Source organism: Lepidochelys kempii, chromosome 10, assembly GCF_965140285.1.
Source record: "Lepidochelys kempii isolate rLepKem1 chromosome 10, rLepKem1.hap1, whole genome shotgun sequence".
NCBI classification, from domain to species: domain Eukaryota; kingdom Metazoa; phylum Chordata; order Testudines; family Cheloniidae; genus Lepidochelys; species Lepidochelys kempii.
The window spans coordinates 22,055,331-22,068,134 of NC_136389.1; the positions used below are offsets into that span (position 1 = coordinate 22,055,331).

The following is a 12,804-nucleotide window of genomic DNA, read 5'->3' on the forward strand; positions in this document are numbered from 1 at the left end:
GAGAGTCAGTCAAAGACTTCAAACAGCAATAGCATTATGCGCTTTTGTATGTTCTGGGCTCATTAATGCGGATGGAAACGGTTGCAAATTAGAACAGGTTCAGTTAATGTGTTGTTTTTCATTTCATTCCGTGGTGCAAAAAAAAAGTTACAATATATGCTACATCTGTCTCATTTCAATTGGTCAGAAGAAAAATATTTCTGATTCTGACAGTTTAGGAGTAAAGAACCATGAACTTTCATTGACTTTCTGTGCTTTGATTTTTGTTCAGTTCAAAACAAAAAATCATGTAATTTAGACTGTCCCCAAAATTCCAGAGCAACTACTAGTAAAAAGTGTAAAGACATTTGGCAAGTGTACTCCTGAGATCATTTTAAAACAATTTATATCTCTGCCCAAGAGGATTCTTGTAATTGGATATAAAAAAGTCCAGTATAACAAGTTATAAACATAATATTATTTTTTGACTGCAGGGCAAGTGCTTATTTGTGCCAGTGATGACCGAACTTGTGCACAACTGAGAGAGTATATTATTGCTGGAGCAGAGGCACTTTTAATGAGGCTCTATAACAAAAGTTTTGGGAAGGATGAAAGAGCTGGAGAAGCATGGATTAAGGATAGAAAAGCTGTCAAATCCAAAGGAAATGCCAGATCGGCCAAAGGACCTCAAACCAAAAAAGCCAAAGTACATGTCTCCTCAAAACAAAACAAAATCATGAAGAAACAAGACTTGACTCTAACCCAAATGATGGGAAAAACAGAGGAGGAAAACATAGGAGAGGAGATGGAGGGCTATAAGGAATCAAGCAGCAGTGAAGAAATCAATATAGAAGAAACCAAACCTGAAGATTTCCATCTAAACTTAGCATCAGATGCTTATTATGGTATCTTCAAAACCCCGCTAACTATTCTTCATCCTTTGCAGGGTTGTAGTGACCCCTATGCTCTCACTCGGGTATTGCATGAAGTGGAACCAAGATATGTAGTGCTATATGATGCAGAACTAACTTTTGTTCGGCAGCTGGAAATCTACAAGGCAAGCAGGCCTGGGAATCCCTTGAGGCAAGTTGACTTGGTAATAACAGAATGCAGTTGCTCTAATTTTAGCTCTTTAAAAAATCAAAACCAAAAACAAAATGTTCATTGTTGAGGTATTTTGGAAGTTAACCCAGAAAATCAATTAATGGCTTTATTTAGTTTTCCTCTATCTGATTCCTAATCTGTCTCTTTTTCAGTTTAAAAATACAAAAACATGTAGACTGTAATTTACCCTCCTTTAAAAAAATATATATAATTTTATTTCTCCAGTGGATGTTAAACCCCCTTAACAATTTATCAATACATCAGAAATCAATTACATATATTGTACCCTGCTTTAGAGACTTCCCATTTAGTCTTGTGGTTATTCTTCTTGGGTGGTGTAGGGGAGGTTTAATACTAGGTATGTATAAAACATTTCATGTTAGCTGTACATCCAAAGGGAGTTTGCTAAATTCTCTCTCAACAAAATTCCTCTGTTTTCATACTCGTATGTTCCTTCTGAAGAGTTTATTCTTTACTCTCATCCTGAAGCCTAACCCTGCTGTTGGGCAGATTATTCAGAAACATATTGTTAGGACAGGTACAGGAAACACGATTAGGAAATTAGGATCATTCTGCTTCAAGTTTTCTAATGCTAATGACACTTCAAATATGTCATCAAGAAAACAACACTTGGATATATCTTGAACATGGCAGGGAGTGAGGAAGAGAGATAATGGAAATAGCTCCATGTAAATTGTACACTCTGGATAAATTGATAAAATACCAAAAGCTTGCATTTATTATAGCATAGAGGATACAAACTTAAATGCAATATCAAGAAATGCAAAAGTTAAAATTGAACACAGTGCTAACTCTCTGCCCTCTTGAGCCTAGTGCAATAGTCTTGACTTGCATGACTGCTTGACTTCTCACATGCAAGATTAGGCTATGATTTACTGAAAGTTAATCTGCAATAAAGTAGGGTTTCAGAGTAACAGCCGTGTTAGTCTGTATTCGCAAAAAGAAAAGGAGTACTTGTGGCACCTTGGAGACTAACCAATTTATTTGAGCATAAGCTTTCGTGAGCTACAGCTCACTTCGTCGGATGCATACCGTGGAAAGTGTAGAAGATTTTTTTTATACACACAAAGCATGAAAAAATACCTCCTGCCACCCCACTCTCCTGCTGGTAATAGCTTATCTAAAGTGATCACTCTCCTTACAATGTGTATGATAATCAAGGTGGGCCATTTCCAGCACAAATCCAGGGTTTAACAAGAACGTCGGGGGGGGGGGGGGGGGGAGGAAAAACCAAGGGGAAATAGGTTACCTTGCATAATGACTTAGCCACTCCCAGTCTCTATTCAAGCCTAAGTTAATTGTATCCAATTTGCAAATGAATTCCAATTCAACAGTCTCTTGCTGGAGTCTGGATTTGAAGTTTTTTGTTGTAATATCGCAGACATGAAAGTTGCGATATTACAACAAAAAAACTTCAAATCCAGACTCCAGCGAGAGACTGTTGAATTGGAATTCATTTGCAAATTGGATACAATTAACTTAGGCTTGAATAGAGACTGGGAGTGGCTAAGTCATTATGCAAGGTAACCTATTTCCCCTTGGTTTTTCCTACCCCCCCCCCCGACGTTCTTGTTAAACCCTGGATTTGTGCTGGAAGTGGCCCACCTTGATTATCATACACATTGTAAGGAGAGTGGTCACTTTAGATAAGCTATTACCAGCAGGAGAGTGGGGTGGGGGAAGGTATTTTTTCATGCTTTGTGTGTATAAAAAGGTCTTCTACATTTTCCACAGTATGCATCCGATGAAGTGAGCTGTAGCTCACGAAAGCTTATGCTCAAATAAATTGGTTAGTCTCTAAGGTGCCACAAGTACTCCTTTTCTTTTTGCGAATAAAGTAGGGTGTGAATTTAAATAGGATTTACTGTTTCTGATTAACTCCATAGCACGCTTATTCTAGAATGAGATGGCTTATTCAGAATTATCTTAATCCACTTCCAAATTAATCAGGAATAGTTCATCAGAAATAGCTATTCCTGAACTCCCCATGTAGACAAGCCCTTAGATTCACAGGTATTCTTCTATGTATGGCAATGCATGAGAATCACTTAAATCATTAAATATACATTACATACTAGAGATGAAGTACAGTAGCATAGTCACTAGCATTATGTACTGGTATGTATAAGGGATTACAATTAAATTACAACATTAATTACTATAAATACAATCAATATGATAGATCAATATGATATGATACAATCTATCAATGTGGTGTCATTAATGTAATTTAGGATAAATATTCTGTGTAATTGATTATAATTATATACTTAGCTGGAAAAACACACTTATCAGCTATATAAAAATTCAAATTTCACCTGGTATTTGTAAAGTTAGCAGTATAGCTTGTCATTTTTAAATCAATATACAAATATAAACATGTCTACACATTGCAATTGAAAAAACAGTTTTATAGAGAAAGTAATGTATATCTAATACTGAGTTAAGGTCCAACTGGGGAAGGTGAGGTTAAAAGAGTACCTAAAATTGCAGAAATCACAAGATATTGTAAATGTGTAGCTGCTGAGCCATTAGTTGATGTATCTGATTTTTAATTATCCAATTTATTGCACCTGTTTGTGGAGTTGCATGCAATCAAATAATGCAACCCCAATCTTTCAGGAGAGGGCAGGAAAGCCAGGTGCAGTAAATAGCACATGAGTGCAGGAACCAATAGCTTTTCCCACACATTGTTGGAAGAGGTACAGAAGAATATCAACTGACATAGTTGTCTGAAATTTTGATACAGCAAAAATTGAACACTGCTCTGATGAAGACATTTGTTAATAGTTTTATTAATATTTCAAACTAATTACAGGTATTCCAGTAGAATCCGTATGAGTTGTTTGTGTGCATGTTTATAGAACAGTAACTTAACTTGTCCACACATGTATGTTTATGAAAAATACATGATGGCTGTGGTGAATGTGACACTTACTGCAAAAGGGGACCTGATAATTCCCTTTACAGAGAAGTTAAAATCTCAGTTGTTGGTTTTTCTCATAACATTTCTTTTCTTTCATAGTGCTTTCTTTAAAGTATTCCCACCGGTTCGTTTATTTTATAAACATTATTCTGAGAAGACTGCATGTAACTGCAAGAAAGACGTGACCTCTCAGTTTTTATTTCCTCCTTTTTGTAAAAGGACTAGCTTGTCTTGTAAACCAGCTCTGGTCAGGGAACTGTTTCATCCACTCCAGTTGCATTCCAGAATTTTTTTTTAACGCTTATCCTTCTTTTGGCGAAAGGGGAGTCGTTTGGATAGAAGAACTCTAACAGATGAATTTTGATCAGTTTAACTTTAGTAGAAGTGTAAATAATGGAGTCTATGTTTAGTCAAATATTTATTTTTCAAACACTTAAAACTGCTTATCTCAAATACTGATGTTCATGTTGGTTTCAGGATAAAATTGTGTGTTTTGTGACCTGAAGTACATTGTTTCCTGACCTACAGGGTTTATTTCCTTATATATGGAGGTTCAACAGAAGAACAGCGCTATCTTACTGTGCTGAGAAAAGAAAAAGAAGCTTTTGAAAAACTCATTCGGTAACTTAAAGCGGGCTTGCTAGCTTTCTAGTACATCAACTCTTTCATGTTTCTTTGTTTTTTTATGTCCACTTCTTAAATATAGGGGTTTTTTCTTATTTATGTAAAATGTCTGTGTAACCTTCCAATTTTACTAGTTTTTCAACATTAATCAGAGATCAGAAGGATAGCCGTGTTAGTCTGGATCTGTAAAAGTGGCAAAGAGTCCTATGGCACCTTCATCGGTTGCATCTGACAAAGTGGGTATTCACCCACGAAAGCTTATGCTCCAATACGTCTGTTAGTCTATAAGGTGCCACCGGACTCTTTGCCATTAATCAGAGAGTCTTCCACAGTCCTTTTCTGAAACATGTGCTTGCCCAAAAAGTCAGAAATTTGACAGGCTCAAGCAGCCTTTTGGATGATATTCACAGCTGTGTACCAATATTGTATGGGAAACTATCTTAAATTTTGTTCCTGGTTTCCAGAATAGTAAGTTTTGCAAGATACCGAGCAAACTTGTGCAGGTCTTCATGGCTTTATATAGTAGTTTCATGGGAGGGAGAGAGCATTAAATTATTTTGGGATGGTGTAGCACTACCACAGAGTTCAATGTTTGTGCTGATACTTAGGGCTATATTATGCTAATGTCACATGTTTAGTCCCTTATTCCAGGAGGAATCCCACACAAATCAGATGAGGCTCCTCACAGAGTAAAGTATTAATCATGCTGAATATGGATAGCAGAATCTGGTCCTTAATGACCTGGAAGATAAAATAAATTGTCATTCTGATCAGATTTGCAGGCAATCCTAAACTGTGTGAGTTCTCTGTTGCTGTTTTGCCGGATAGAAAATGTTTTGTAGTATTTGTCATATTTTTATCCTTGAAAACCCAGCTACGAAATATAATGCAAGTAATTCCAAATGCTTCTATTCCTCTGTTAATAATTCTTTAGAGAGAAGGCCAGCATGGTTATCCCTGAGGAAAGAGAAGGCAGAGATGAAACAAACTTGGATCTAGTAAGAGATTCTACTTCTGCAACTGTTTCTACTGACACACGCAAAGCAGGTGAGTTTTAGCAATTCCTGGAGCTACTTGTAGGTCTTTGGGTTATATAATGAGAGGTGTTTGACAGAAATATCTAGCATACTGTTATTTCAGAAATCTGTCGTGCACGCTCTTAATGGTCTAGCAGTAACATGTTGGCATCTGAGTGCAGATCTCTGTCCTCAGAATCTAGGAAGTGCTGCGGAATCAGTGCACCCTGCCCTTTAGAGCTGAAAATGGAGCACCTTGGATCACTGTAGAAATGTCATGTAGTAAATCTAACCATCTTTGCTGCTGAGTATTGTAGAGTCACATCCTACTCTCCTGGATTAGAGGGAAGATGTCATGACTTGCAGTGTGTTGGTTTAATGTTTCAAATTGATTGATAAGTGTTCAATCCTTCACCTGTTAAAGTAATAGCTAAAACTCCAATTGATTTCAATGGGCAAAAGAACTTGTCCCTTCTCTCTCATTATGAGATTTTAAGACAGAAAGAGAATGGGAGTGACAGCAATATCTTTCCACAAGAGCAAGATGCATTTGTTTTATGAAAGTCAAGGCACTGGGGAGAGTGAACACAAAGAGGTGTAGGGGTGGACTCCTCAGGCAAGGCTACATGTGCTGCAGTAAGAGGCTGGCTTTTTTTTTTTTTTTTTTTTTAAGCAGTAGGAAGGCGGTTAGGGTACTAATCAAAGGCTCAGATTTATAAAAGACATGCAGGAGTTAACTATCTAAAAGATCAGTTAATAAGGATAAAAAAGGAACAAGTTAGAATAGGATTAAAGTGTCACCAAATTCTTACTTATAGTCATCTTGTGTTGTATCGTTTCTCCGAACACCTGTGTGAATGTGTTATCTGCTTAGACCACATGCATTTCAGGGCAAGAATCTATCTTATTCTGTGTCTATAAAGTGCTTAGCACACCTTTGGGTGCCATTTAAAAGGATTTTTGTACGGAGCCTGACATAATGCTCCAAGATATCTGTCAGAGCATTTAAAAATACATAGGGCAAAAATCAGCTCTGTTGGCAGTGGGTGCAATTCCCATTATTTTCATTGGGAGTTGAACTCACTTGCTCTGGAACTAAATTTGGTCCAGTTTGTGTGCAGAGCCAGGTCTGTGGCTTAAATGTCCTGCACTGGCTTATTAAAAAAATCTCTTTTTTTTCTGAAAGTTTAGTTGCGTGGGCCAGTAATGTTTGGAAGTGCTGCAGAAGCGGTGCTATAAGCTTTGGAAGATGGCAGGAAGCACTGCTGTGCAGCTCACACCACCAACTCCTCTGGCTGATAAAGTAGCTGTATTAACTGACTCTGTAAGGAGGCCTGTTTATTTCATCTCAGAGTGAATGATGCCTGCTGTGTGAAGACTTATGAAGGGGGAGGGTTTAAAGTGATGCTGCCCTTTTAAAGCAGAAAAGTTGGGCTGTCAGGGCCTTCTGTTCCTTTGATAGATGTGCAGAATTCCCATTGATTTATAGAGTGGGTAGATTTCATTTGCAAACTAAACACAGAATATACTACTTAGAATTTAGAAAGATAAAAATATATTGGAAAACTAATATGATTATCCAACAACTTGGTAGAAAGGACTCTGCTTATGGTAAACAGAATTCAGCCAATACCTAAAAAATGTGCAAACTGACAGCTCTGTTGATGGAAGATTAAGGTTTAGTTTTCATCCTCAAAAGCAAATGTATTCATTAATTTTGGGTGTTCCACAAATAGTTTCTTCAAAGGAGAGAAGAAGCCAGTGAAGGGATTCAAATAAAGGGGAAATATTGTCAGAGTGGTTGCAAAAGGAAGGAGATTTTTGCTGCAGTGTTTTGGATACAAAGCAGAGAAGAGACACATAATACATCCTCAATATGTGTCTCTTAGCTTTCTATCCAAAACATTGCAGAAAAAAAATCAATTTTTTTTTGCTGCCACGCTGAACTGTTTGTCCTTATTTCAATCTCTTCATTGTTTTTTTTCTCTCCTTTCCTTAGAAATTCAAATTCCTTGTTCTCATCTTTGCCCCTGCCATCATCTTTACACCTCGGCCCCTGCCTACATCTTGGCTCTCATTTCCTTCAGCATTCCTCTCTTGCCATGTGTTCTACCTAATCTGTTCTCCATTATGCTCCATTTGTCTCCTCCCACTTTCAGTTTAATACTGACCACCCTCCACCCACACCTGAAACTTTAGTTTGTGTGACAAACAACATTGGTTGTATCTTTTAAATCCCTCCTTAAAACTTGCTGCTTTCACTTAGCTTTCCATCACTTATAACTTTCCCAGCCCCATCTATTCCAGCTCTTAAGCCAAACTTGTTTATATTCAAGGGTGGGATCTGTCCTCCTGCAAATATGTAGAGGCCCAGATACATCAATAATAAGGTAAACTATCCCATTTGGGTAGCGGACGGTTGGGAGTAAATATGAGCAGCTTCATACTAAATTGTCAATGTTCCTTGCTTTTTAGAGTTTAAGGTAAGCATAATTTTCTTTGATTACAACTTTTTTTGCCTACATTTGCCCAATGTGTTTAAATAGATTTTTGTCTATAGATTGATTAAAATTCTCATTATCAGTCAGTTGAATCATAATTACTCAATAGCCATTTACTGTAGTTTAAATTCCTCTCACAAGGCTCACAGATCTTGTAAGGCCTTCTTAGTAAATTATGTTCTATGCTCAATACAGCTGTATTTTAAAACTTTGTCTTGTAGGTGCATGCTAGTTTGTTTTTTAGTTAGTGATAGGCTGATTCAATGGTATAGTAAATCCCATACTAAACTTGGGATCTCTGGGGTGAAGGGGTGGTATCCATCCATTATGAAAGCAATGAAAATATCCTTAAGGTGTTTTTTCAGTTTGAGGTTTAAAAAAACCCCCAACACTCTGATGTGATGTTAGTGCCCTAATATTCAAACTATACTACCTATTGGGTTGTAGGATTTTTCTAATTTGTTAATTAAATGACATACACTGAACATTGAGATTTTATAAAAGTATTTGCAGAATTTTAAATGTGTGGTCTTATGCAAAATACAGCAGTAAATATATATCTATAGATATAGATGTAAAATACCTGAATCAGAGGTCACCCTATGAAAGAGATTCACTATAAATTGTTTATTCATTAGGTGGACAGGAACAGAAGAGCATTCAACAAACTATAATAGTGGATATGCGAGAATTTCGCAGTGAGCTTCCATCTCTGATTCATCGTCGTGGCATTGACATTGAACCTGTTACTTTGGAAGTTGGAGATTACATTCTCACCCCTGATATCTGCATCGAGCGGAAGAGTATCAGTGATTTGATCGGTTCCTTAAATAATGGGAGGCTCTATTCCCAATGCATTTCTATGTCTCGTTATTATAAGCGACCAATTCTTCTGATTGAATTCGACCCTAGCAAATCTTTCTCTCTCACTTCACGAGGCTCTCTACATCAAGAGATTTCCAGTAACGATATTACTTCTAAACTCACCCTTCTTACTCTTCATTTCCCAAGGTTACGTATCCTGTGGTGTCCGTCTCCCCATGTCACTGCTGAGTTGTTTGAGGAGTTGAAACAGAACAGGCCACAGCCTGATGCAGCAATAGCAATGGCCATTACAGCAGATTCTGAAATTGTTCCTGAGTCAGACAAGTATAACCCTGGACCACAGGATTTCTTATTAAAAATACCAGGTGTAAATGCCAAAAATTGCCGTATCTTAATGAACCACATTAAGAGCATTTCAGAGCTGGTAACTCTCTCACAGGACAAACTCTCAGAAATTCTGGGCAACGCTGTCAATGCTAAGCAGCTTTATGACTTCATTCACATATCCTATGCAGAGGCCATTTCTCAAGGGAAAACCAGAAGATGATTAATTAGGCCATACTGATGTCCCTTAAAAAGCACTTTGGTGAAGTTTATTAGATATTAATTTTTCTCTTGGTATAGACAGTTGTGTCCTGTTAATGCCATTCCACCATATTTCAACATTCCCGAGGTCTTTATTGCTGAAAACAAGTTTTATGTACAAAAGACAAGTTGTCTTTAAACAGCATTAATTAGTGCATCATTTTATTCTTCCTAGTGTGTTTGCCAACTCTGGAGTAGTTCAGCTTTAAATGGTGTCCTAGGACCTACCAAAATCACGTGCTAAAGGATGAAGAAGAATTTCTTAAAATAAGAGAAACTGGCTATAGACATGTACACTGTCTTATATAAGTGAAGATGTGTTAAATTTCAGATTGGTGGAATACGGGTGCCATTTTGCATAGTATGTTGCTTTTTCCCTTGATATGCATAAACTATCCTTTCTGTCAACATGATATGAATTCCCTAAATTACAGCTCTCCCATTGACAGTTGGGCAGCTGTTAAAATGCTCATAATTCTGTGCCTATGTTTAAAGAAAAATACTGTGGATGACTCATTAACTTGACAGTCCTCCTTCCTATCAGAAGTTTCTGTTTTGGTCAGAAATATGACTGCATAAAAGTGGCACTCTCTTGGGTTTGTTGGTCTTTCTGTTGTATGAATGGATTTTTTTTGTAGCATATAAAATTATTGTTCAGAAGTGAAGTTTTCTTGAAAAGTGAACAGTTTTTAAAACCTGCCATCTATTAAATGTCTTAATACTTTGCACTTGAGTGCCTTGAATGGATAGATTCAAGATTCATAGATTCAGTGCTGCTGCTACTTTTCACCTGAGAGCTGACTTTTAGCATTTTTAGGTAACACATAATAGGAGTAGAAATCTAATTTCTCTGCAGTAATTTCTGTGTCACTTGTTATAAAAGAGGTACTTTCTGTGCTGAACTTTGAAATGATAGTTGCATATCAGAGCCTGCTTTTGCCCCTGGGGATAAATGCAGCTTCCAGTCACTAAGCACTAATACTTGACATTTACAAAATCTTGAGTATGTACCAGTTAAGAGTAATAGATATTTTTAGCAATTCACTGATTTGAAACCTGTATGTACTACAGTACAGAAAAATGTATACATTTGCTGTATGTGAGTTTGACATTTTTGGCTTCATGATTTTTACTGTGCACAGTCTTTTAGTGTTTACTGTACATACATAAGTATTTAAATTACCTGTGAATTTGTCATTAAGTGCTTCATTCAGGGACTCACTAAGTGTACTAGTTATTGCAGGCCTTCAAATGGAAAATTTTATTCAGCAAAAACAAAATTCAGCATTAAATATGTTTTGGTTCTAGGTGAAATAGACCAAAAACGAAAGCTTTGCAGTTACAGCTGTAATGCTGTGCTTTTGTCACCCCATTTGACTAGTTATTACAGGGGTCACCAGGATTTTTGAAAGTGTGGAATGTGATCCTCTGTTTCCTTGCTTTTCTCAGTTTTTTAGAACCCTAACAGTCTAACTCTTTTCCCCTTTGTATAAAAAGATATTGCTTCATGGCTAAATGTAAAGCTCTTAAGCCAGGAATCATAAGTAGGTGCTGTTAAGAATTATAAATCACACAAGTGATTGTAAGAGAAGAAAAATCATGTCTATTAATCTTATAACGATTATGGCTGTCATGAATGTTTATCCTGCAGACTCCTTCAGAAAAGTAAACAGTGGAACAAAACCAGGATGCACATCTGTATGTTGTGTGTTTGGATCACTAAGGAGTACAGGAACTGTCATTTTAGTTGTACTGCCTGTCAGCTGGATCAACTCCCCCATACGTTTCTCAGAATTGCACATGGTGAAAGTGAAGGGCATGAAAATGTGACTTTGACAGTGATACAATAAAGGTGGTATCAGTAAAGCAGGTATAATATTTGCTAAATATTTAAGTGGCTTTTTGTTTCTATAGAGTAAATTTAGCATTACTTTGTACTGGACTTCTGTGTTTTTTAAGGAAAAATAGCATTTAGTATTGATACAGCTTTATTATTTGTAACATAATTATGCCCGAAGACCCCATTTAGGACCCAGTTGTGTTAAGGTCTAGACATATCTTTAAGACATGCCCTGAAGATTTTATTCTGTAATTTCCCCACAAATTAATTAAATGTGTTCATTTAAAGGAATTAATTTGGTGCAGTTGTTCTTACCAGTGCCTTTTCTTTTTTTCTATTTATGTTGTGCGCTTACAATGGTCAAACTTGCCTTTAGTTTGGGATCTCTGACGTCTAATTCTCCACATTTTTGAAGATCATGTACATCTAGAAGTGGTGACAATGTATTACATGTTTCTAAAAGAATATGACAGTTGGAGATGAGCTAATAACTGGCTGTTTTAATCTTATTTCCACAGTCTGATTTAGGATTTGTCTCTAGAACTGGTTTACTGGTAAGCTATCCTAACAGATCTTTCTAGTGAAGACATAGCTTATACCAGTGAGTTCTTTTACCATTGTCCTGGACATACAGGAAAAAAGACAAGATGCAAGGGATGTGGTTTAATTACACTGCAGCTTTATTAATTTAACTCATCTGGCAACTACTGGCAATCACTCATACAGTGCTTTTCATGATTCCTTAATCATTTCCTGCTATCAGCCCCCCACCCCGGCCTCCACAGCTGGTTCCCAGCCCATTGGTGGGACACCACCACACTCCCCTCATATGTGGGTAAAGGGGGGTTCTCTCCTCACTCTGCCAGATTAGAAGCCTTAACCCTGTTCACCAGCTTCTTTGAGGGATTTCTTCTCCATAGTCCACTTCCCTATCCAGTTTATCAGGGAACCAGAAACCCTAAGGAATAAGTACGTAGTCAGTATAGGTGTTAGAGGGGCTCAGGCTGAGAGACAAGGCTTATATAACCTCCCCCAGCTATGCAGAGGCCAATGGCTTAGCACTCCCCTGCCCCCAGGTGATACTTTCTACCCACTTCCGAGCCATCACCTCCTAGTCCATAAAGGAGGGGGGAGTTCTTAAAGGAGCCCACTACCCTTTCTCCTGTCCAGACAAAGCCCCTGCCTTGAGGTTGAGGGGGTTGTAGTATAACTTACTCTATTTCCCCCAAATGAAATAAGCTATACTGGCAAAATAACTTTTTTTCCTGGTATAGATGTGTCTACACAAGGTCTTGTGCTGGCTAGTGGTGTCCAGAGCTCTACAAATCCATGGATATCCACTTTATAGCCATAGATATCCACTGGCCATTTTTGTAGATCAGA

The 12,804-nt window shown here is 37.3% G+C and overlaps 1 protein-coding gene across 4 annotated transcripts in view; it reads left to right on the forward strand.

Moving 5' to 3' along the window:
- Positions 1–11,712, forward strand: part of ERCC4 (ERCC excision repair 4, endonuclease catalytic subunit) — a 31,067-nt gene extending 19,355 nt beyond the window's left edge. For 2 of the 4 annotated variants that reach the window (XM_073362380.2, XM_073362379.2), the window contains 4 exons: positions 474–1,062; positions 4,559–4,651; positions 5,589–5,701; positions 8,810–11,712. In XM_073362380.2, coding sequence (XP_073218481.1) covers positions 474–1,062; positions 4,559–4,651; positions 5,589–5,701; positions 8,810–9,543 — 1,529 coding nt within the window. In that variant the 3' untranslated portion in view covers positions 9,544–11,712. Of the gene's footprint in view, positions 1–473; positions 1,063–4,558; positions 4,652–5,588; positions 5,702–6,856 lie in introns of all 4 variants that reach the window. The other 2 variants (XM_078854579.1, XM_073362382.2) reach the window with 2 other exon arrangements.
- The last annotated feature ends 1,092 nt before the right edge of the window (positions 11,713–12,804 follow it).